General features: G+C 40.3%; 1 protein-coding gene across 2 annotated transcripts in view; it reads left to right on the top strand.

Moving 5' to 3' along the window:
• The window catches only part of GSAP (gamma-secretase activating protein), a 50,031-nt gene that overhangs the window by 17,887 nt on the left and 6,302 nt on the right, over window positions 1–25,842 (top strand). For both annotated transcript variants that reach the window (XM_056342119.1, XM_056342117.1), the window contains exons 13-27: window positions 3,904–3,981; window positions 6,191–6,268; window positions 6,762–6,854; window positions 8,140–8,357; window positions 8,658–8,727; window positions 9,417–9,499; window positions 10,175–10,228; window positions 14,114–14,239; window positions 14,687–14,742; window positions 15,160–15,191; window positions 16,879–16,940; window positions 18,532–18,627; window positions 23,025–23,095; window positions 23,677–23,771; window positions 24,901–25,020. In XM_056342119.1, coding sequence (XP_056198094.1) covers window positions 3,904–3,981; window positions 6,191–6,268; window positions 6,762–6,854; window positions 8,140–8,357; window positions 8,658–8,727; window positions 9,417–9,499; window positions 10,175–10,228; window positions 14,114–14,239; window positions 14,687–14,742; window positions 15,160–15,191; window positions 16,879–16,940; window positions 18,532–18,627; window positions 23,025–23,095; window positions 23,677–23,771; window positions 24,901–25,020 — 1,332 coding nt within the window. The remainder of the gene's footprint in view (window positions 1–3,903; window positions 3,982–6,190; window positions 6,269–6,761; window positions 6,855–8,139; window positions 8,358–8,657; window positions 8,728–9,416; window positions 9,500–10,174; window positions 10,229–14,113; window positions 14,240–14,686; window positions 14,743–15,159; window positions 15,192–16,878; window positions 16,941–18,531; window positions 18,628–23,024; window positions 23,096–23,676; window positions 23,772–24,900; window positions 25,021–25,842) is intronic.

Genomic DNA, 25,842 nt, shown 5'->3' with positions numbered 1-25,842 from the left:
ATGTGTAAATGGAGTATGTGCTAAGATTTGAAGAGCTTCATATTGCTGTTAGCATGTGATACCTAGAATGTCCAAGTATGTGATACTTAGTTTAGTATATATATGATTCCTTAAACCTAAACCTAAAATGTTTCTTAAACCTTGAGGATTTAGGAGTCTCCCTGCATCCTAATGCATACCATAAGCTTTTTTTTTTTTTTTTTTAATTAAATACTGGTCTCAAGAGGCATCTGTTCATTACAGATGCCTGCATTCTCAGCTTCTAAATTAGGCCATACTGCCAAGCAGAGATGGTATCTGATTAACCTTTGAATAGTCTACAGAGTTGTATAGGGATGTGACATGTTGCAGAAGTGGCTTTACATCTCACTTAAGGTGTGCTGTATACACACAGGCAAATTGCTGAGGTATTTGCCAGTTGCATTGAAGTGACCATTAATGCAAATCAAGTGAAATATAGGTTCCTTAAATGGATTATTTTTTTTTTTCTTATGGATGCAGACAATATGCTTACAGAGATTAAAGGGAATGAGTTAGAAATAAGAGAAAGCCAAGTTGCATTTCTACCAAATGTAGATTAGGTGGCTACTTTTTCTCTGTTAGCAAGACAGACTTATTTCTTATACAAATAGCCTGTCCAATAATGGAAAATATTATTGATTTGTGTATATATATGTTTCCTTTTAAACCTATGTTTCTCTAGGGTTTATTCAGATTGAAGCACCTTCTTTTAGTTTACAACGAAACTCAAGTCTTCCTCCAGCAAGACTGTTGTTTGGTTACCTTGAAGTAAAATGTTCTTTTCCATCTGCCAACACAGTATATAAATTCTGTGTGGAACCTTTCACATGCGCTTTTTATTGTGCATAATGTAAAACGCATAATTTGACAATTACTAAACGTATGTGGCTTTTCATTGAATGTTGTTTGAAATGGAGGACTACTTTGCACAACCCATTTCGAGTAACAGTTTGGAGCAAATGGTTTTGACCTGTCAAAGAACAATGTGGATAATTACACTACAGTTCCCTTTTGTGCCCCTTGTTTGCGGCGGTACACAAAACTGGACTACAAGCTGTTTTAGGTGCAGACTATGCCTTCTGTGGAACTGCTAGCACACTGCAAGTATTGTTGCCAATATCCCTATTTGTACCATTTGGACATCTATGGCAAAGATTAATTGCCTTCAACATTAAATATACCATGGAATTTCCCATTTCATAAAACTGCTATTGGCTACTGCCAATCTGAACTCTGAATGAGATCACTCTTCCTTTCTCAAACTTCCGCAGCAGCAGAAAAGTAGCCCTGTTCCTCACACTCAGCACAGACTGTGGATAAAAGCCACTATGTACTTCTAGATTAGCTGAGATGAAGCAGTTGTAATCTCAAAATTAACTTTGTATGTCCAGAATTAAGTGGTTATTTAAAAACATTGGGCTCTTATGTTTTCTTTTAGCTCTTTAGAAGTACTTTTCATTAAATTTGCTCAGTATTAAAAAAAGTGCAGGCAGTAAGATGATATAAACCCTGGATTACTGTCACCTAACTTAACCTGCCTAAAAGTTAAGCATCTGGACTATATTTATAGAGAGAAATAGGCATCTCGAGAGGTTGGTTGCTTCTATTCATATTTCTTCATTTGCTCTATAGGCGTTTAAATGAGAGATGTTTGGATGACTGAAGTTAGATGAGGCGAGTCACTCCTAAGCCAGTACGTTTAGACAAAATGCCCTGGTGCAATGTTGTGTTTGGATTGTGACACATGGATGCCATTTGGAGACACTGGTACAGGCTTATACCTTACACTTCTGCATGAATAGAAATGAGGAATTTTAAGTTAAAGTTTCCAGGTTTCTTAGGGAAAACTTCATGTCTTCATAGGTGACTCTTAGCAAAAAAATTTTCAGTGATACGATGTTTATTTATCAAGTGGCAGAGTTGTAATTGTTTCCCTAATTCTGTTGAATGTTAGTAACTTGCAGTTACCCTGTATGAGTAGAGCTTACTTTTTAAATGCCTCCTTTTTTTTTTAAGAAAAACTTTGTTGTCATTGAGGTCTTTTTTCCCTTTTATTTCTGAAAAGATAAGGGCTCATCCAAGTATATCTTCATGTGAGTCTTCTAATCTTGTGGCATTTAACTACAGCTCTTACTGTTTGCAAATTATTTTGAAAAGGATAGTGTGGAAGATCTGGTTCTACCTTCACATGAAACACTTACCATGTAGATGCAATAGGATAACAAGCTTTCCCTACATCAGCACAACCCAGCTCTTAATTTGCAGAGAGCACTGGTAATGGTAGGAAAGAAACTTATTTTATGTTCTCGGTCTCTGGCTGCCCTAATGTGATCGCCAAGATGGTATCAGGTGTAACATTGCTTGGGTAATTGCTGATCTGTGTCTGTCTTGTTTCTGTCTGTATTAATGAAGCACCATTTGGTATTTTCTGTTGTTCATAGGTCAGTTTGTTGACATTGGGATCAGTATCCTAGAGTTGAAAGATGCACATGCTATTAATGGTCCCTCATAGCCACTGTTTTTGTGATCAGTTTGCATATATTACCCACTGACATGTCAATCTGAACAGACTCACTTGCATGTTCCACGATTTATAGAACAGTGTATACACTAGCCTCCAGCATACAAGAAAGAAATTTGCAGTGTTGGGAGCTGCTGATAATAAAACAGCATTGTGGTTTGCTGGAGCTGTTCCAGTCTTCCTTATGTGTCCTGATGCTGCTACTTTAAAAATTATGCGTGTTCTGAAAGATGCCAAGTGCTCTGGCAAAATGCCCTGTCTATTGTCTAAATGACTCAAATATCCAAGCAAAACTGTATCAAACAATATTCAATCAGCTAAGGATAAGCAGGGGGAAAAAAATTGCATCTCAGAAGAAAGTATTTACTTTCCCCAGAAGTGTGAAATGCCTCAGCTGTATCTGTATCGTGGCTATGGTACAGCCTTGCGGTCTGAAGTATGAGGCATTTAACCAAGTATAATACCTTGTAGCTGTGCTTTTTTTGTATTTGTGCTTTTTCCATATTGTGTCTTTTTCTGTATACTTTGTATACATACACCTTTATATTTTTACAGAGCAGTATCTGTGTTAGTATTACCTTTTTCTTTCTTTTTTTTTTTAAGTGATAAACTTTCAGTAAAGGTTAAAGGTGAATGGTCATAATTGTGGCTCATTTTTTGCAACTATATTGGGGATAATGTGGTTTGAAAGCTTTTTCTAACATGAATGCCAAAGCATCAGAGTAAGTGGATTAATTTTATAAGAAATGGAGGGAGGGCTGTCATACAGTGGAGTCAAAATAATATCAGTCTGATTTAAAATTAGGCTGGGAGCAGGGAGCTTTCCTGCACAAAGTACCTTGGCTGAAATAAGTTTGTGCTAAGGACTGACTTGTCTCCTAAAAAAGGAATTAATGGCTCTTGGGGCTATAAAGGGGAGAAGTGACTATCATTTCTAGTGTGAGAAAGCTCTAGTAGTGTGTTATGCTGCTGCCAATATGAAATTACTTAGAAAGCAAACAAACTGTGTTTTACTATGTTCTGTGCATATTTGACAGTCCCTGAACAGAAATTATGTAGAGGTTGAGGAGTCTGTGGAGAGAAAGGCTTGATCAGTTTCTTTTTTTTTACTGTGAGAGGCTAAAAATGTACTTCTAAAGGGAAGAACTTGCCATGTCAGAACCCAGGTTTCCATTGTGTGCTGTATTGCCTCCTCTGTTTTCTCTTAATTTGTGTTTCACTAGGTAAATACCTTTTCTGAGAGATTAATTTTAGTTTATCATTTCAAACAGTCTTGCTTTAGTTTTGTGCAGTGTAAGGATGTCTAGGTATTCAGGTACACAAGTCATTTTTTGGGTTTTTTTTTTTTTTTGTCTTTTTAGGAGGCTTGTATGTGTGTTGTACTCTAGCCTGTGATACTCCTGATGAAATAATGTACTCCGTGTATTTTTTACATAAAGGTAAGATTAAACTGTGAAGTTATGCTTTGTTTTGGAGAATGTCACTTTGCTGAAAAAGTCACAGAATGCCTTGCAAAACAAGTAACTACTGAAGTCTGCAAACAATAAACTACTGTGGCTGGTGTTTAAAGACAGCAGCTGCCTTAAGCTGCAAAATTGACTTCCCTGCTGTAGACTTCCTGCCTGATGCTGAACGAGTGGCTTCAAACCAGCGGCCTTGTGAGTGGCTATTAATTTGGTCCCTTATTTCTACCCAGGCTTTCTGGCATGCTGAGCACAAACATCAGTGAAATCTGTGGGAGCTTGCAGGTGTGTTGTACTTATGCCATAAGGCATTTGTATGGGAAATAGCCAGCAGCTCTTAGCTTGAATGTGTGTTAAGAGTTCCAGTTCAACATGTCATTTTCACAGCAACAGGTGCAACACCCACTGACTGTAAGAACAGTTGCTATTTAAGTGGTGCTCAAGCACCTGTTTTTTTTTCTTGAATGAAGAATGTTGTTTTATTCTAATCAGAATAAAACTTGTCATTAGCAAGATCTTTCTCATTTGATATATGGAGGAGAGAGGTGAATTATTCCTCGATTTGTAAAACTGCATAGTATGGAATAACCATGTTCAAATTGACAACACACCTCTGTTCAAGTGTTTGCTTTCGTGTGTGTGTAAGCATGTTTCTTTGCTGCTGGAATGTTGTGGGATTGAATGAACTGCATTTTTGTGTTCTTGAAGGCATTAACAAATTGGGAAAGTCCATTCTGGGTGTGACGGTACAGTGCATTTCCCCAGATGTACTTGATGTGTAGCTGAAGGGTAGTTGCGTTGCTTGGAGCTGACTATGGCCCTTGTACATCCCTATCTATACCAAGAAGAAATTGAGGATTAATATGGTGACATTGACCAGCTGCATCTAAAATGACCATGGAATGGAGTTGTTTGGTGCAGAGCTGTTTATGGATTCATGCAAGATTCATCAGTTGTACAAGAGGATTTTAAGACTGGTCCTGGAGTGACCCACAGAAGCAGTGTTATATCAGGTCTATAAGCCATGTTTTGGAGACATAAAAGGAATTCAGTTTGTGCTGCCGCATCTGTAAACTCAAAAGGAAGCTTCCCACCCGTTAAAGCAGTTGCTTGATGTAGCATAAACACAGAAGACACGATGTTGCAGTTGTATTCTGCGGTCCTGGTATTAGTTTGCATGTGTTTGTGTTAGCAAGTAACAGAGTGGTAATCATGAGTGTACTGACTCATTGCAAGCAAACATCAGTCAGTATCTTGTGTGAAAAGCTCTTTTAGATTCCTTTTCATCTGTAGTGTTGCTGTTGGTTTTGGAGGTCTCATTTTTTTTTTTTTTTTTTAGCATAGATAAAGCATATTTCTCTGCTCAGGTCAGGAATCAAAGTCCTGGATGAGTGGCTGAAGCATGGCTCATGATCTGTTTGTTTCCTTGGTGGTCCTGTAAACTGTGGATATATTGTCTTATCTTGAATTTTCATGCAGTATTAAGTAGCATCCTGATCATGACACCATTCAGCCATTAGGATATTGCAGCATGGACATTCGGAGGCCAGTCATTATCTCCTTAGTTATTTTAATCCTTAGCTTTGAGTCTCAGAGATTGCGGATGTTTGAGGGCTCTATGTCATTCTTACTGAATGCCAGAAGAAGTATGGTGTAAGTCTAGAATAAAACAACAGCTGTGCTGATGCAAAGCCCATGCAAACACAGCAGTTCTGAAATTAGCCTATGTTTAAACAGAACTGAACTAAATTACAGCAATAGGGCATGCAGATAAACAAACTGGAAATTCTTTAAAGCAGTTGAAAGATCACAAAAAAGCAAAGCACAGCTACATAAAGGATTTGTATTTGGGTTTGGTTTTTGGTTTTTTTTTTAGGGGGGAGGTGTTTTTACACAAGCTTGCTCTGAGATGGAATGCTTCTTTAAACATGAACACAGACTGTGTAGTGTGTGGCCACTTTCTGCATACTAAAGAACTACATTGTGTGGGTGCGGGTCTAAGTATGCAGCAATTCTGTTTAGAGTGAAGTAAATCTGTCTGTGCAGACAAGCCTGTAAAACAGTCTAAAATATCCCTGCTTGGGTGAATTGGCACTGCTGGTTTCTAGCTATACAGTCATACTTGGCTTTTAACAGATGGTGTGTGTTGTTTGGTTTTTTTAAAAGTATTGTTATTTTTCCCCAGGTTACAACAAAACTTTTACAGTTTCTCTAGAAAGAACAGAATCTCATCAATTGAAGGAAGTAGCTTTTATGAATCTTGGTAGGTTACTTGTGTTACTTCCCTGTGTGACTGCCATTCTGTGTCCCCAGTAGGGAGACAAATAGCTAACCCTTCTCTAGAAGGCAAAGTTTTTGATTTTTTTCTTGACTTTAAGTAGTTGTGTTATTTTGGTGCTTCGGGTTTTGTTTTCATTTGGGTTTGTGGTTTTTTTTCTTCTATATTTGTCATTTGATACTGTAGCACCTCACTATTAGGCAACTTCCTCTGAAATTGCCTCAGAATATGCTCCGGAGATCAGCTGCTGAGTTCTTGAGTGTCTCAAGCCTCTTGAATCCTCCCCTGGAAACCCAAATGTATTGCTAGTGTTTCCTGTGTTAATACAACAGCAGCTTTAATTAACTCCTTTTATATTTCCTAGATATAATCAATTGCATCAGTGAGAAGTGGGCCAAGATGAGAATCATGTGAAACAGCCTCTTAAAACAAATAAGTGAACAAGTGCTATATTGACCACTGTTATTTCTTTAAATAGACTATTATGTGGCTGCTTATTTGCCTGGCCAGTTCCTGCACCTCTTGAATATTCAGCATCCTGACCTGCTGTGCTATAGTTTATTTCTGACAGGTATGGTAACACTGCTGCTTGAAGTAATTTTATTGTTGTAGTGGAAACTTTTTCAAATATCTTTATGCGAAAGTTGTGTTTCTCAATGTTTGCATTATTGCAGTGTTCTGAAGAAGGAGAGAGATTGAAAAAACAAGAATGGCATTTTTGCCACTTTCCATTTTAAAAAGAGAATCTGAAGTGACATTTCATACTTCATCTATTACATACTTCTAGATTGTTATGAAATGGAAGGTGACCTTTCACTGAATTTGAAATTCTTTGCCTTGGTTTCATAGTTTCCCTTCCCTCATCTTTGCACATGCTTCTCGGTCCTCTACTGTTCTCAGATTTCACATGGAGATGTAAATTTGATTTTACATTTCCTTCCTCCAATTGAGTTGCTCTAAATGTGTGTGTTTGGAGGGTGTGGGGAGAGGAAATCTGTGTTTCCTTCACCTGATCAGGCTGATGCAATTTGATTTAGAGTCTCATCCAAGAGGCACGTTATTTCTTTTCCAACAAACGTGTCTTTATGGGAAGTGAGTTATTCTTGGAAGTGGTGGTCCTTTGTTTGAAAACAGAAATCTGTTCTTCTGATTGGGTGAAGGAGTGGTAAGTAGTGGGAACTGGTGCATGGGCAGCATCACAGGAAGCTAACTAACTGTTGTATATACATAATGCAGTATTACTAGAAATGAGTGGAAGTCGTCACTGTTGTATGGTGGGCCTGATTTCTCTGATGCCAAGGGTCTGGAATACTACTGTATAGTATTGTGGTGGTGAACTTTAGTACTAGAATAGATGAAGTGGTTTTGATTGATGTTTCAGTAAGTAATCATTACATATAATGAGCAGAACCTTCCTGTTCTAGCTGTTGGATTGATGGTAAGAGATTGACCGATACAAGTTTGTATCCCGATTCTGCATGTGAGCAGTTCTGAACCCTACCAGTATGGTCAGGTGCTAAACTTATACTGTGGAATCTCTATTACTAGCCTTATGCCCTTCTCTATTCCATCCTATGTGCTCTGATTTGTCCTGTGACAGCATTTGGAGCCTCAAATCTGTACACCTGTGCTTCAGCAGTAGGGAAGGAGAGAACTGAGTATGGACTCAGCTACTCATTTACTTCCTTTACCCAGCCAGCACCATTCCTCCTCCTCTTCAGCCTAATAGCAGGGCAGTTAGTACAAGAATCAGGCTGTTTCTTACTCCTGGAGACCTGGAAGTCTTAAGAGAAATACCAGTAGCAGCCAAATTTTGTGTCCTTAGTCCTTTTTATTCTCAAACCAATGTTCTTCAGGTGAGGATGCAAGAATTGACATGTTGCAAAACATCTCCATCCGATCCCCACTTGTGTCAACGGTCTTGGATTGCCGTGTAGGAAGCATGTATGCTGTGAGCATCAGTGACAGTGCCTTACTACAGTTCCTACAGAACAGCAAACGAGACAGCGAAAGATTGGCCGCTCTACATTGTGCCCTGTTGTACTTCCGACACACAGAAGACTTGGAAATGCAGGTGGGAAGAAAACCTCCTTTAAGTTCTTTTGCAGTGACTAATGTCTTATACAAAGCAAGGTGTTCAGGTCATGAAGAATGCTGAAGGAAAGTCCTGATTCACATGTACCTTTTGGCAGTGCCAGAGACTCATCAGCTGGGCTGCCCAAACCACTTTATTGGTCAAGGCTATCCTGAAAACGTCTATCTCTGTATCACTACTTCATGCAAACTGTTACTACCGAAAACAGGTTCTATAGTCTGTTACAATGCACATTTAAAGAGAGAGATGTGATGAACTCCCCTGTTGTCATTCTGACAGATTATTTGGTGGATTTCTGAGAACCTGTCAACATGTCATTCTTTTGATCCCATTCAAGAATTTATCATTGGTAAGTATTTCTTTTCCTGCATACCTTAAGCTGTGACAAGGAAAAGCCACAATGTCACAAACTGGCGCTTTTTTCTTTCCAAACTTGCTAGTTATGATTTATGTTAACTGACTTGCATTTTGTGGTGTTAGACACAGTATCAGTAGTCTAAATCTAAATCAGTACTCTCAAAATCAGATTGGCAATAAAACTTTTCAAATGCATGCTTCTATTTAGTGACACAAATGGATTTATTGTTATTTTAGGTCACTGGAGGGCAAATTCTGCATAGCCTCTGTCTCAGATATTTGGGCTATAAGTAGTGGAGACTGGAGCAGAGGAACAAATCTCCTCTAGGCTAGCCCAAACCGTTTTTTTGTAAGGATTTAATGCCTCATGATACTTTCTTCTAATAGCTGATTCCTCAGCCTAGTCAGTGCATGTCCTGTGCCCTGAGCCTTTGTACAAAGGACCCCTGCAGTGCTGAGCTGTAGCCAAGCAGCTGACCTGGCCCTGCAGCCATCTGGGCTTCTCTTCCTCCCTTTGTGCACAGAATGGGACCAGTTCCACCATGAGGGAAGGTGTTTCGGAGACAGCGGCAGGATTTATCCGTAAAAAAATCTTAGATAGAGAACTGACTGTGAATCTTACTCTTGTTAACTAATAGTTTATACCATCTTGCCCTTACAAACCTTTTACATTGTGTTCAGCCTCCCTGTACTGCAGAATGTGTCCAGAAACTCAAAACCTGGATAAAATTTTGCCCTACACTTCACTGCTTGACTGGATTGGGGTAAGATAACATCTGGTACTTGAATTAATAGCTGGAGGCAGTCTAGCTCTAGAGAGGTTTTATTCTCTCTTAATATAGATCGTATGCTTACCTTTTCATAGACTTGCTCTGAATCCATGTCTGTGCGTTATGCCCGTTTTATTTTGTCAAGTCTTAATCTTAGTGGTGTTTTCCATGATTCCTTTTTTTTTGTCAACAATAAAAGCATTTATAAATAACAAGAACAGCTACTTTAATGGAATGGATGATTAAATCTTTGCTTTCATAATGAGGTATTAGTTTATTGCTTATTGTATGAGGTTTATAACGAATACAGAATATATTTAACTGGCAAACCCATGCAGTTATTTCAAAGACAAACAGTATCAGTAGAGTTAAGATTTGTGAGTAAGTCTGCAGAAGTAAAATAATTTTAGGCAAGAGTCTATAGTTAGAGTAGATAGCTTATTTTAATTTCTCTGATCTGACACTGTTCTAATATATTGTCTTTTTTTAAATGAGATGGATGAGGAGAACATCTTCCACTTTTTTTTTTTGCAAAACTGAATGTACAGTTTTTGGCTAGCTAGCTAGTTTCACAAAGGAAACGGGTAATGGAGATTCACTTGGATACCCAAACAGGCCCATGTTTTATGCTAAATTATTTATGTTCTTACAATTTGTCTGTATTTTTAGACTATCCCTGGAGTAACATGTACAACAGACATTATTTCTTTACCTATGTTAGTGGTAAGTTCCAATATAAAAAACACATTTCTATTTGCTGATTAGGAGCTTGCTTGTTTTGGGGGGTGGGGATGTGATAAATGCTAATGAAGCAATGTCCCCCACAGCCTTATCCAAAAATAGGGGTGAACAGATGATTGACCTGTTTGAAATGGCTTATGCATTTACCAAAGTATCTTTTATTCAGACTGATGTTTGCTAGCTCAAAGATATTTTTTTTTCCCTTTCTGAAAAGACTTCTTCCATTCAAGAGGGAAGATACTGCAGGAATTAATTATTGTTAGATTTGATGGATACCTCTTCATTTTTTGACTTCATTAGCTGGAGGTAAACTTGACACAACAGATATATATCTCTACATACCCTCACTTTGAGGGATATTCATTGTGCTGTCATTGGTACCAATGGTTCATGACCCTCTCACTTTGTTTTGTCCAGAGCATCCTGTGATTTCAGTGATGTCAGGGCTTTGGCTAGCTAAATCTAGATGAATTCCTGCACAGCCGGGAAAAGGCAGGGAGCTGGATGGGGAGAGCACATGCTGTTTGGGTAGGAAATTGTACTTTCCGTTGAAAACATGAATGATTCTTCCCATCTTCCATTCTACTCCCTCAGCTCCAGTTTAGAGTAATTCTTGAAATGTTCCTAGGTGTTCCCCTACAAAATCTGAAAGAAGCTTTTAATAAGCAGCTTGTTGTGGAAGGCTAATGGGAAGAGTCAGAGCTTGGACTCAACACTACCAGTAACATGTGGGAGTAGGCTCTGGATACATGACAATATTGTTTCATGTAGTACTTTAAAGAGGTGAGAGCCTGTTTCCTCCCCAGTGCTTATAATTAGCTCATAAAGCTTCACTGTTCACAAAATCTTCTAAAATCAGTGAAATTACCCACTGCTCCCTCACTCTGCAACAATGCATCACAGCTGTGCTGCTACAGACTCACATGACTGCTGTCGGGGAATCAGGCTTTGCATGCTTTGCTTGGGAAGTCTGCCCTGAGAACTGGGACACCTGGGAAAATCAGATCTTGAGAAAATTTGTTGCAAGATAATCCCTGTAATTCACTGAGGTCAGAGTTAGCAGGCCTTTAATTTGCTGAGGTTGAACCTGAAGCCCGTGAGGGCAAATGCCTTTAGCAGCTATACTTCCTGATTGTGGAACTCATTTCCTATTTCTGTCTGAAACCTAAACAGATTGAAAAGGTCAGAGTTGAACTAAAGACAAATATTTCCTGCTACTTTTGTCTGCAAATTGCTGTGACTCTTCAGTGAGGACAAAGATGATAATACACAGGGTAAGGTTTAGTGCTTTGGCTGCTTTGTACCACTCCAGTGACACAAACCCACCATGGCTCGAGTTCAAGTGGTCGGTTGGTGGTTTAGTTGGTGGATGTTGTTAGCATCACAGGTCAGACCCTGGTGACAAATTTGGTCCTGCAAGTAGTATTTCTTTTGCGAAGATTTATAGCATTTCACAGAAATAATGGTTAGTTGTTGCTTTGAGAAGCTTTTTGGAGTTCTCAAGCCCATGAATTGCTGACAGCTTTTGGAAGGGCTACGTCCATATTCACAAAAAAAATGTGCTATTTGGGTAACGGGTGTATTTTTATAACTAAATCCGTGTTCCGTAAGAGATACTGAGAGAGTTTGCGAGAAAGGGGGAGCAGTAAGTCCAACTGTCAAAAAGCTTTACATAAGGATTGCCATTAATAAGAGTCTGATTTTTTTTTTTTCCTTTTTAAACACAGGATCCAAACTTGAAAGGGTACAAACAGGCTTGATCAGAAGGGGAGAAGGAAGGGCAGGGGGAGGAAGGGAAGAAAACAGGAGGAGGTCCAAAAGAAGAGTGAAAATGTGTAGTGCAAGCAGTTGTCGGAGAGGTCAGCATGGGAAAAGGCAGCCTCTCCTCATGCTGAGCTGAGCCACTGGGGTGAAGAGTGATGTTCAGGGAGTAGCTGCCTGTACAGCTACATAGCCAGTTACACAGCTCTGAATACCTTCGCTACCAGGAAGACGCAGTGCTACAGTTCCCCCAGAGAGGATGCACCTCTTAAAGGTCATTGTCACCCAGCATCCTTTCAGAGGGGTGTAGCAGAGAGCTCTTCAAAAACCACTGCTTAGGAAGGGCTTCATGGGAGCTTTTCATGGATTGCAACCTGGCAAGGCCTTGCTTTGACTTCTGGTAATACAACGTCTTTTAGGTGTTCATGCTTAGGTATTAATTCCTGACTCTCTGTAGAAATGTCTGCAAAATAAACACCACCTAAGACAAAGAAGCCTTCTCTTTCTAGTCCTTGTCCTGATGATTCTCAAGAAATAACAGAATTAAAATAATCCTTTATTTGAAACATTAGACTTTTTAAAGAGATCTAATACAGTGCAGGTTTTCCGTGGTGTCTGCTTTTAATTCTGACGTCTACCATTTCCTGTTACAGATTTAATATTTGAAAGAAACTTGCTGTATTGCTTTCCCCCTGCTACACATCAAACAAAATCCAGTGTGGCCTGAGTGCAGTTTTACAGTGGTGGTGCTGTCGCAGTTGCATAAGTCGGTCATTAGATGATACCCTTATGCTGTATTCTTGACATTTCTCTGAGTTCATATTGGTAACATTTAGGCAACATGCTGTAGTAGTAGGTTGTAGATCTTGTTAGTTAGCTTCAGCAGAGTGAACATACGGTGCTATATGCACTCCTAGTTTCCAGCTGCTAAATGTAACTAACGTGAAGCAAAAATTAGGTTTATTTTTCTCTGCTGCAGCTACAACAATGAAGTGACAACCAGCACTGGCAGCAAGAGGGAAGTGTCTGGCAGGATTGAGTCTTTGCAATTTATTTTCCTTGACAAATTGTAGTTGACAGTAGGAAGTGGTTTTAAGGACTTCTGAACTTTTCTTCTAAAGTTACTGTCATTGTAGAAAAGTAGGGGGGAGAGAGCAAAATCCAGTGTGTTAATGCAAGATGGAGGAATAGTGTGAACTCGTGCTTCTCTTCCTTGGAATGGCAATACTGTAGTGTCTGTTGGGAGACAAACGTATGTGAAGAGGAGCAAGAACAGATAGTACCATCTGTTTTTCAAAATTGCCCAGAAGAATTGCCTTAATCTCATCTCTTCCTCAGCAATGATCACATCACCCCCATTTATAAACGGCAGCTTCAAATCTTTATACTTAGTCCAAGAACTAGCTCAGGACACAAGTGTGTATTTGTTTGGTTTTTTTCCTCCTGTCTGTTCACAGCAGAGTTTCGATTAGTTGCAGCATTAGAGTTGAAGGCTTTAGAATTGCTATGGAAATGTTTGGATTTTGTTTCTTTTCTGGGATGAGGCACTGGTACTTGAGGCTGGTAGGTGGATGTTTGCAATGTAAGTATTAATGTAGCTTGAAAATAGTGGCAGCCTGCAGCTTCCGGGGTCGTGGGGGTGTTCCTCTGTTTAGAACTGCTGGAAGCTAGGAATGGGATTTATTTGGCCAAGTGTAGACATTTACATCTCAGTTGGTTGCCTGAGGCTCCTTTTACAGTCAGCGGTACTCTAGACAATAATCACTGTAGTCTGCGGTGCAGTTCTTCCCAGCCCAAACACGAGGAATAGGTCAGCTGGATTATGACCTAGCAGTGCTCATTTCTTCCCAGTGACTTAAGGATCCAAAGGTGGCAAAGTATCTGCAATACAGGCACCAAATCTTGACCTCAAGTTTAAGTAAGTGCTACCCCTGCCATCAAATCAAGGAAATAAAGTACCGGGCAAAACCAGCATAACTTTTTTAACATTTTTTCACTTAGATTGTTACAAAGCGACATTAATCAGAGTTCTTTCCAATTACTTAGTGGGAGAGTGATGAGGTATTTTGCAGCCTGTATTCATGCTTTCCCTGCAATACTTTGCAGTTCCAAAACTCCAGAGGCTTCTGGGAGAAACTCAACTCAAACTTGGAGAGTGTCAAGTATGCAGAGCCACAGTTGCATTACCGCAGTAATGTGCTCAGGAGGGAGTGGCGTAACCTTTCGGAAGAGGTAAATGTGCATGTGCTGAAACAGTCTCCAGAGCTGCCTCTGAAGTGGATGTTTTTAAGCCAAGCACAGAAGAGCTGCCTTTTTTATATTTTGAGTGTAAAGAAATGGGTATCTGATTATGAGAAGTGCAAAGAATTGCAGTCATTTTATGTAAAAGGTGATTGCCTGTAAGTCTTCCTCTGTTAAAATAGAGAATAAATAAAAAAGAGGTTAAAAGGCGAGAAACTGAACAAAAGCAGAGCTTGCACATACCTGTATTGCCATGTAGGTTAGATGTGTGTGAGTGCCTGTGAGCATGGGTAGTTGGAAGGTGGGTTGAAGCCCCACTGTACATCATTTCGATTCAGAGGGAAGACCAGCTTCATTTCTCATCTGTGTTCTATCAGGGAGTATTTTATTGTCCTTCTGCTTTGTTCATTTGGGGTTTTTTGTTTGTTTACAAACCAGAGAGAGGACAGAACCACCACAGCGTATTTGAGGAATATTTTTGAAAATGCCAAAAAGTAGGTACAGCTTTCTATTATATTTACCCTTTCTTGTTTTGTTGAAGTATGTTGAAGGAGTTAACATGCCATTTAAGTAGTTGATTAGGTATCTGATTAGATATCTTACTTTAAAGAAGATTAATCCAGCTGAAAATCAGTTATTGGAATCCTTGTAATCACTACAGCATGATCTGAAATATCCAGGCCTCTAGAGCTAGAGAATTTATGGTAGATGTGAAGAGTTAATCTTCTGCAACTTAGATAGATAGAAGGGGTTTTAATGCTATTTAATATCTTTAATAAATGTAGTCACATTTCTTGGATTTCTTTAGCTGCCTTTCAGAGATCAAAGGGTTATTTAAGCTTTTTAATGTCCATATGAAATCCTTCAGAGTAATGCATATGAAACAAGCTGATTTTTGTTTCAAACTTCAGGGTGCTTTCTCATCTGGATGCTTGGGACTCTGGTAAGTAAAGCTTGTCTTGATGTAAGCCCTAGCTGAAATTATTTTTTTAAATTTTATTAGTTTATTAGAATATTTCCATCTAGTTGTTGTTGGCTGAAAAATAATTGCTGTGTGTGTTTTCAGCCTTGAAGAGTTTGAGGCATTAAGATGAGTGGCTATTAAATTAGAGGAAAACTTTCTGTCTGCCAGTAGTGGTAGGATCATATACTGACTAGGAAACCCTTGAAAATAAACTTCCTATTTCATATTTAGTCTAACAAAATGAGAAGTAAACCTTTGTCTGCTTAAGGATTTCTTCTTCAGGATTTTTCTCCTGGAGCAGAATACCAATGAGACCTTGTTACTGTTGAGTCTTAGCCACTTACAGCTGCCTGTGGAACTCCTCAGTGTAGGAGGTTTATGGCTGGTGAAAAAATCACGGTGTAGAGAAAGCAGATGTGATTAATTTCCCTAGGCCAGGAACAGTTGAGATTTTGTGATGCTCAGTTCCTCTGTCACAAACAAGTAAAACAGAATTTAGTAGTAAATTACATTCTTGCTGTTCACACATCAGTGCCTTCTATGTGCCCTGCCACTGTGGGCTGTGAAGTGATGCTGATGAAAGTGCTGCTCGCTGCTTTTATTAAGAAGAAGTTTCAGTGCATTCATTTCCAGTCTCTAACACCAGCCGTCCTCAGCACTGCTGGTTATTGCTACGCGCTCTGACTTTGAGGGACCTTGTACCAACTTTTCAACCCTCAGGTTCGTGTTTTCCCAAAGGACTTATTAATAAACAAGTCAGGTGTTTAACTGTTACTAGAGAATTTCTAGATAGCAGCCAGCTAGTAACAAACATCTATGTAGTGTATCTTCCCTGTAGATTTTTCTTCAGGTCCTTTAAAAATCAAGCAACACAGGCCTTTGTGGTGCTAACTGATGGAGTAAATACATTTTAAGATGAGAAAAGATGGCTGGAAATAACTTCGTAAAAATTTAGCGCTTGGGTCTGTAAAATGCTGACTTGATTTTATGCTGCCTGATGAAATAGGAGATTGTTTTTCTTCCGTTGCTGTTGGTAGACAAAAAGCACTGATTAGGAAATACAGGGTGTTAAATTTCAGTAGATACTATAACCTCCTTCCATTTTAGTTAGACAAGTTGTGTTCTTTTAAATAGTGGTCTGCATATCTGAATAACAGAAGCAACCAGGCCATGGGAGAGGACCAGGAAAGTAGGAGGTGATTCTGTGGCGTATTTACTTTCTGTCTAGCCGTTTCCATGGAAAACCCATGCAGCTGTTCTAGCTTGTTTGTTTGTAAATGACAAGATCTAAATAGCGTATGCATTTGCCAGAGTTTTGCCACATATTGCATATGTGTTACCATGACGCTGTGTGATAACTCTTACTTAAATATCAAAGAAAAGAGTAACACAAATGAACTGTGAAAGGGGCGTGACAGGCTTGTGTTCCCCTGTGTTAAGCGCTTGAGGGAGAAGATGGCGGACACCCAGTTATTTTCCATTCCTCATTTCCCTCTTACGCAGTCCTTGATTCTTTGCTATCTTATTCTGTAGGTGAGTAGATCAAACCACGACTTCTGTTTGTGTATATTTCTGAATAGTTTTGAAGCTGGTTGAAGTCTCATCAATAGTGTCATGTCCTTGAATGATTCTTGCTCTTTTTTTTTTTTTTTTTTTTTTTCCTCAGAGGAAAGGCTAGTACCTCTCTTTCAAGAAGAGGATTATCAGCAGCAATTACTAATGGGACTGGTATGTGCTTTTGTCACAGTGTGCACTAGAGGACGCACAGCCTCAACAAATGTGAAGAGTAAGCTTATAAGTTTCAGTGCTGAGTGGAAGCTCGCTCAGAGTAGCTATGGGACAAACGTGATCTTGCCTAACTTTTAGAGTTCGTAGTCATGGTATCATCTTAACAACTCGTGATATCATAAGGCATATGATATCATAAGGCATAGGGGAAAAAGAGCAGTGGAAGGTTGATTGGTCAAAATGCTTTATCCCAATACAACTTTCCTTTGGCTAGGAACTGTTGTTCCATCCTCCTGGAGTTCTTTGTAATCTGTCAGTTGTTTTTGGATTACTTTACACCATAAAACATGTGTAAGTGAATTCCCCACCCACTGCTTTCCTCAAATTGAAAATCATGGATCTTCTTGCTTCTCAATTTCACACCTTGTTTACTGTCGTCTTTTCCTTCTACCTCACCTTTTGGACTGCTGTGGCTATTCTGAGGTCCCTTCCTCTTTTGCATTGTTTTTGCTGATGTTCTCCCTAAAAGATCTACCGTCCTTGTGCTTTTGGGTAATAAATCCCATCTCAAATCTGTACGTGTCCTCCCTCTTTCTAAATACACAGCTTCGCTTATCTCTTGTTCTCTTACTTTTAAAACTAAATAAAACTGTTCACCCTGTACTGGCAGATCTCAGAACTGCGTTTGTGAAAAGCGTATCAACACTCCTGTCTGTCCAAATCTAAGGCAGATTTTCATTCTTTGCAGTCTTGTCCCCTTGTTCCTGAATTCTGCCTCTCGTTGTCTGAAGTTTCCTTCCCTACAGTTTATTCAGACAGATCCAAAAAGCAGGTCACTGCTGTCCTTTGTCTGTGCTTTCCTAATTAGCTATATTGCTGTCCTGACACATTGAGATTAATCGATTTGTAAACTTGAGCAGAGATTTTTATTTACCTCAGTTTTACTCTGAGCTTTGAAACAAATTAATGCTTCATAGTAGTTCTCAGCAAAGAACCAGCATGGACTTGTGTTGCAACCTAAAGCTACATGAGGTCAGAGGATGTTTCGGGAAGGAGAGGGTAGGGAGTGGCATGGATGGTATGATAACAAACACCTGATTTTAAAGACTTCACAATTAATGTTTAACCTGAAGTTGCCATTAATCACTTTGGTTCTCAGGTTCTTGGCTACTGCCACAAACTCTGCTTGTGCTAGTTTTCTCTATCATAAAATCCCTCGGGTTTATTTGTGTGTAATAAATACTTATATTCTCAGGATTCAATGTTCATCTTACAGTCCTTCTTTCACCCTGTTCACTTGGCCTGACCCAGAGATGAAAGAACTGTAAGATTTTTCTCTTCAATGTCACTGAAAGTTAACTTAGCACTCATTTTGCTGAATTTGCATCAAGTAGCCATTTTGAATATTCATACCTGCTGTTGAATTTGGCGAGATTGTATGGTAGCTTGGGGTCTTGCTCTGAACTGGACATTTTGAACAGGGAAATGCTTTGTTGTGCTAATACCTGTTGATCAGGCCCTGCACCTGCTGGAGATTTTGCATCTTTTTGAAGATGCCCAAGGTCACTGAATTGTTGGCTTTTTTTTCTAGATGGTTGCTCAGCTAAAGGATCACCTTATGAGACATCTACAGTATATAGGAAAAAAGAAGATTGACCAAATAGTTTTGGATTACGTTGCAAACCTGGTTAGTTTGATTTCATAGTCGCTATTGTGAGCAAGTGTGTTTTGGAGGGTAGGGTCTTGGGTATGTACTGTGTGGGTATATAGCATATATTTGATGGGAGGGGATTGTTTTTAAGATGTTTAACCTTATTTTGCTGTTTAATATTGTATATATTGATAAAGGAAGTAATAATACTTACATGATATTAAAGAGAGTTGTATTGGTCACTCAGAATACAGAAGAAACATTTCCCTTTACAGCTTGTACAAATATGGTCCGCTCCCAGAACTGAAAATGCGAACGCTTACTGAAAGTTGAAAGAATGTCCTTTAGATACATTTTGTTTCCTGTAGAATACATTGCTGCCTGTCTTGAATAATGGAAGTGCCATCAGGGAAATACAAATTAAGAAAGAAAGATTTCACTCCAGTATGACATGAGAGTAAATCATTACTACTTCTACATACCGACTTAGGTAGGCATTTTGTAACAGGAGACGAGTTTTGCATGAAGAAATCAATGTAAACTACAGTGAAAACTTGCTTTTCAAATTCCTATTTTTCTGTCTTTCATCCTCTTTTCTGTCTTTCATCCTAGCCCTGCCACACTGTTCGGTAGAAACTCCCGAAGTGCTGTTTTCTAGGGGTGAAAGTCTCAGGAAACTTTCTTGTGGCAACGGATGCTTGCATCTTTTTGGGGAAGTCCTGTGCAAATTGGTTGTGCTGTCAATGTCACAGTGTTCTCTGAACTGCTGCAGCTTCCACTGAGGTTACTGAATTTTCTATTCAGGCCTCGCTCTATAGCTCGACAAATTCTGCAGTGTGTTTTCTTTGTCTTTACAGGAAAGAAAGAAAAACTAGTGGCTGATTAAAATAGGGACAGTACAGCATGAACCAAAACTTTGTACCTGAAAATAGTGCTGGAAAAAAGCACAGATGGAATGTTTATTCTCCTTTCATTTGTTTTCCAGTTATCATTTGTTCATTCTTAATATAAACAAAAATAAACAATATGAGAACACCTATGCAGCCTTGGTCTGCAAGACTAAATAGTTGTAGGCTAAATCTTACAATCAAAACAAATCTTAGCACTCCCTGTCAGCAGGCTCTCAGGATAATTTTTTTTTTAATCTCACTGAAAGTAAGAATTCTCTCAACTCAATTTACAGACTTCTCATTCTTAGGAAAGCTACCATAAAAAAACACAGTACATCTGAAAATTGCTTCTGCCCTCTGGCTGGCTTATCTTGGGTGCTGTTTGGAAATCGTTAGAAATTATTTAATGATTAGGCTTGGATTTCCCCTCATCCTAATCAGAAACTCATACATATTAAACCTTTCTATATCCTAAATGTTTGGAAGTTCTTCAGGGGAACAATTTGTTTTGATTCTTCCAACAGTTTTCTGTAGAAGCAGCATGTAGCTGAGCTACTGAAACTAATGGAACAGCAAGAGACTTGAAATTATTTGCTTGTCTGTTTGCTTTCATAAAACATGTTCTTATTATGTTCAGGAGCAAAGGAGCGGCTGAGACTAGGACTCTGTGGTGTAGCAACTATATACATCAATTGCAGCTGAAGTCAAAATAGCCAAGGCATGGGAGCATTGACAGTTTCTCATAAACCAACAGACTAGTGCCTGACTGCTGTCAGAGAGCTCTGTGTGTGTGTATACAGAGAAGTAACGCGGGGAAGCGTAAATGAAATGTCTTGGTGGGAATGGCCTTGTCTGCCGAGGAGGTCTGCAGAGCCTGAGGATGCCTGTTAGCAGTCCACATGCCATCTGCAGCAGTTGTTTGTATGTCCGTATTCTCTCTCTCCCCTGCAATCGCTTTATCTTAGCTTTGCTCTGTATTTGTTTCTCTTACTATTTTCATTTCAGTGGGACAGGAAAGGGGGGAAATAACTTAGAGAGACAGCATGACATTTGCTGCCCTGACAGTAAGCGCAAGGGGAGGCTGAGTGAACAGCCGGCCTGTGGCACGGGAGAGGCAGACCAGAATAAAATGTTGAAATTCTCTGGAAGTCGCTGCTGTGGCTGCACCTTTTTTTGCTGACGTCTGTGGGAGCTATCATCTGATGCGGTCTCAACTGCAGAGGAATAGAAGCCAGACACCATTTGGATTTGAGTTTCCTCAGAAGGAGGGTGACTGCCTCATATCCCCTGCACACAGGAGGAGATCTGGAAGACAGCAAGACCTTGTCGTACTCCCTTTTCTTCTTTGCTCCTTTTTTTACTTTTTCCACCCCACCTTTGGCTGCTTTCATGTCTTTCCCATAGACACAGCCACAGGAGCTGAGCACTTGTGGTTCCAAATTAGTTTAGTGGAACTTCAGTCTACTCAGCACTGTTGCCTGGAAACGTAGGCGTTTCAAGACAGCAGGGTGCTTTGCAAATGTGAGCCTAGACCCTACTGCGTGCACTGTCTTCGGGTCGATCATATGTTCTCTCGTTAGTTCAGAGCACTCAGAGGTGATGGCTTCTGATGCTTGTCCAGAAAAAAAATCTCATATTGTACATCTTTGTTACTAAATGAAAAATGGCTTTGCCATGAAGATATGGGTTTGGCCTTTAACTTAGCTCCTCCAGAGGCCCGGTGCTAGCCTTGGAGAGGAAGCTGCTGTGTACTCCCTCTTACAAAACCGAAACGTTTCCTTTCTGTCATGCACGTTATCCTGTATGTTATGTACTGAAAAAAGTTTGAGACATGGCTTCTCTTTCTGCATATATTTTCTACAGTGTCCATCATAGATGGTAGATGCTGATCTTCAAAGTGAGTAGTGCTGGTGGTGAGGGTGTCATGTCACAAGCATGTATGTATTTAAGATTTAAATATATCGTGATAGCTAGGTTGACTATGACTTAAGAAGTTGTTATCTTTCTATACGCTGGGAAAGCAGCAGTTTGCTGTATTGTTAAGCAGGGAATTCCAGAGTATCATACCTGTGAAAACAATTCTTGTTGCACAAACAATAATAGGTGATTTTGGAGTTTGTAAGAACCTTCCCTTCACCTCAATGCTGATCTTCAGATCCAGATGTAGCTTCCAATACAGAGGCCTTAGCTGCACCCTGTGTGCTGGCCAGAGATGAAAGTCATTCCAGCAGCAGGTGCAGTTCTTGTGACCCTTCTCTAAAAACTGGAAATCATTCATTTCCTGGAAAATGAGTGGAGAAAACCTGCCATTCTCCAGAGAGGTTAAAGTGGAGCTTTCCACTGCATCCAGAAAGTCTGAAGATGGAAAGCATTAGGCGGTTATTCTGCCTCAGGTAGCTGTGCAAGGCTGGAGTGGTGGCAGGAGAAGGTGCTACCTTGTAGAGCTCTCTGGCCGAGGTACAGAGGAGAGCACGCAGGAGCATCACTGAAGATCAGTATTCCTGTTCTGGCCGTTGCATATGAACCTCTCCCGTGTGTCCTGTTTTTCTCTTGCTTGGAGCCTGTGACAAGTTAGAGGTCAGAGAGAGCAAAGCCTATGAAGAGAAGACTGGGGAAAAAGGATTCCTGGATTCTGGCCATCTTGGAGAGGGGAAAGGGTTCGTAACTTCACGTGACACCTCTCTGCAAAACAGGGGTCAGACTTGCTTCCTGAGAGTTTCCTGGGATTGATTGATCGCTGTACTTTGAGGCCCAGAGATAGAAGGTTTAGAGGAAGTGTCTCCATACTGCTGCTGAGATATGGAAGCAGTTACACGTGACAGCTGTGAGGGGCTAGCTAGAGGAAGCTATTTCAACTCTTGCATGTATGGTTCTCTCTTTCAGCTGCAGAGGCTTAGAAGGCCCAAGTGAGAAGAGGGTTTGTGTCTTTCGTATGCTGATAGGCTGTACTGGAGGTCAGTCTGGGAGCAGAAAGAAGCAACAGTGTAGGCCAAGGCATTGTTTTACTTCACTACGGACAAAAAGGAAACTCAATGGAGAAAGAGAAGCATTTGTTTGTCTCATCTTTACTCCTTGCAAGGGCTAGATTTGTGATTCTTCCTACAGACTTTTCTCAGCAAACTGAGTATTCTGCTGTCTTCAGCATCACCCAGTTGTGTCTGGGCCCTCAGGACCTTTCCTTGCCAAATGCTCAGCCGCTTGGACGTGCAGTTTTTGCTTTCATGGCAAATAGATCTTTGAGAATTTGATGCAGGGCTGTGAGATCAGTTGATCCTCAAGAAGTACAATGTGTTAAGATGCTGTATGTCTTGCACAGTACTTTGAAGAAGCACTTACTTTAAACTTCTGAAATAGGGCAGTTGAGCTACAATTCAAATTTTAATTGGTTTTGCATTTTAAGCCCCTAGGAAAAACGATAAATACTGAAGTCTTAGTAGGAGTCTCACGAGAAGTTTGAAATGTAACTGTATGAAATGAATGAAGGCCAAGGACCTGCTGTATACAGGCTGCTAGAAATATTCAGTCTTCTCTTTCTTGTTTTAGCTGAATCTGGTACATCGAATAATGAAAGAAGTTTGGAGGAGATACCAGCTTCATTCCTGCGTCTTCTGCTTGTGAGCAAGTCATTTGTTAAAGTTTTCAGCCTGCCGTTTAAATTATGGGCATAATAATTTTGGTCTTCAGCACTACTACTCACTTGAACAGTCAGTGCTTCCTCTACTGTGGATGCCAATGTGACTGTCATGTACTCTTACTTTAATGATCCCGCCGGCCCTCTCTAAGCCACCATGAATATTGATCATATAGGCAGTTTTATGGCTGGAGTTGGAGTTGCTGAGTTCATAGTGGTCTTAAGCCGGGGTAGTGGGTGTTAAACACCGATAAAGCCAGGTCAGTTATGCCAGCCCTCATATTATTTCACCTTTTGCTCTTGATACCGGGTACTGCTGAGAGACTTGTAAATAAGGAGTAGTGGGGGAGTGAGAAAGGGGACACGATAAAGACTTTGGGTGTTAAACATCGAACAGCTAGTGCTGTTAGATGACAGTCAACTAAATAAATAAGATAGCATCCCATTGCAGTTCACCCAGAACGCAGGCATTCAGTGCATATGTAGTACAACAGGCTGACTGTATCTTCAGGAGCGTGGGGGCATCTCAGGTTCCTAATATGTTGCTACTTTTGTTAAATACAGTGACGAGAGAGGAAGTGCGGGAGAGTTTGCAGTGTTCCACATCATGAGTCGGATTCTGGAAGCTGCAAATGGCATGTGTATGCCTTTACCTCCTGGTAAGTCCTATGTTCTGCTGTTTTAATCGTAAGTGAGGAGAGCAATGCTATGAATTCCTCCCAGAAGAGCAGTAGTTGCAGCACGTGTGCCAAGCTAGCTTTGGCAGTATTGAAATCTACTCAAGATAGAGAAGGGAAGACCCTCCATAAACATGTGCAAGTGAAATGAAGAAAACTGAATAGTTACTACAAATAGAGACAACAAGTTGGAAGATTAGTTCTCTTTTCAGCTTCCAGTGGAATGTTTGGGCACAGTCTTAGCTTAGGACTAAGATTTAGACTGCTTTCATTTATATATTTTTCTTAGACAACTGGACTTTAGTGTCAAAGTCTACAAGTGAAAATCCTATTCTGGAGCAAAAAAAGAGTGGTTTTCCCCATGCTGTTGCCCTGCTAATATTTTTCAATTTTATCCTGAAATTGTTGGCTCGAGACTGGATGGAAGAGCTTTTCTTGATAGTAGACTTTTATTTCCTAGAGCTCCTCGTAATTGCTTAGAGTCTTTTCAAATCACTCGCTTATTTTTGCTAGTGAAAGACGACTTAATGTTTTCTGATTCTGTTTAATCTTACTAGTTATTATTTCCTGATCTGTCTTCAGTCTTTGAAACTGGTTTTGGTATGAGGTAGTCCCTCAAACTTACGCTGTGTGGGCGCAAATGCTGCCACATAATGGCATCACGTAATAACAAGACCATCATCTGGCTGATGTTAAGTAAGAAATCGGAGGCTTAACACTGTGTGCAAATGTGTGGGTGGCAGGCACTGAGGGTGGTGAGGCCCCAGGTTTTGATTAATTAGAGGAGGAAAGAGGGAGAAAAAAGACAATTTAATAGAAGAATTCAGATATAGAGCAACAGCGTGGAGATGTTCAATGACCGTGTATGACTATAATGACTGTTTTCAGTCGTGTTGGCTTTCTTTCTGCTTTGTGACAGGATTGTACTTCAGAGGACTTAAAGGATGCCTGAATAAGACTATGTTACTTTTGATAAACTAATTCCCTCACCAACTAGAAACAGAAGTTAAGGAGAGTGTTGGCTTTAGCTAGAATAATGCCAGTCTCTAATAGGGACTTAGAAAAAAACCACCGAGTAGTTGTACCAAACGAGTTTCTCTCTCTTTCGTAGGTTTTCACACTCTGCACTTGGGGCTTGGTGTTCGATGTCTCCCTCTGCACACCCTCCTGCACTATATTGATAACGGAGTCTTGCATTTGACAGAAACATGTGTCAGGAAATTGCTGAAAGGTACAGTAAGTTTCATATGTTCATGTAATTAAGAGTGATGCCCTTTCAGCCATTCAAACTCAGACACAGGATTTACTGCCCAGGAGACTGAGCTTTTCTCAGAGCGCTGATCCAGTGAGGGCTGTAGCTGATGGTGTTGCCCAGCTGAAAGGAGAAAATTAGGGCTCAAACTATTTGATTGAGGCTTACCATAGCAGACAAAGAAATCCTTGTTTGGGGAGCATTTGAGGTTACGGTTTTTCCACCTGAGACTTAGAAAAATGAATACGAAAGATCATTGTTGAATTTGTTGGGGGATTTCTGTGACCGTATGAAAGTGCACACATATCTGTAAGGAAGTTAATCTGTTATCCAGTCCTCGGCTTTTGCTTTGATTATGTTTGAAACAAGAGGAACAGGCCTGCCAGCCTGACCTCAGTGCCAGGAAGGTTATGGAGCAGAACGTCCTGAGTGCCACCACGTGACATGTGCAGGACAACCAGGGGATCAGGCCCAGCCAGCGTGGGGTTATGAAAGGCAGGTCCTGCTTGACTAACCTGATCTCTGTCTATGATAAGGTGACCTGCCTAGTGGATGAGGAAAGGCTGTGGATGTTGTCTGCCTGGACCTTAGTAAAGCCTTTGACACCATTCCCACAGCATTCTCCTGGAGAATCTGGCTGCTCATGGCTCAGGCGGGTGCACTCTGTGCTGGGTCAGAAGCTGGCTGGCTGGCCGAGCCCAGAGCGGTGGGGAACGGGGTTACATCCTGCTGGCGGCCGGTCACAGGTGCTGCTCAGGGCTCCGTGCTGGGGCCAGCCCTGTTTAATGTCTTCATCAACGA

Source organism: Falco biarmicus, chromosome 5, assembly GCF_023638135.1.
Source record: "Falco biarmicus isolate bFalBia1 chromosome 5, bFalBia1.pri, whole genome shotgun sequence".
NCBI lineage: Eukaryota > Metazoa > Chordata > Aves > Falconiformes > Falconidae > Falco > Falco biarmicus.
The sequence above is the reverse complement of the archived record's forward strand: the minus strand, read 5'-3'. Positions and strand labels throughout refer to the sequence as shown.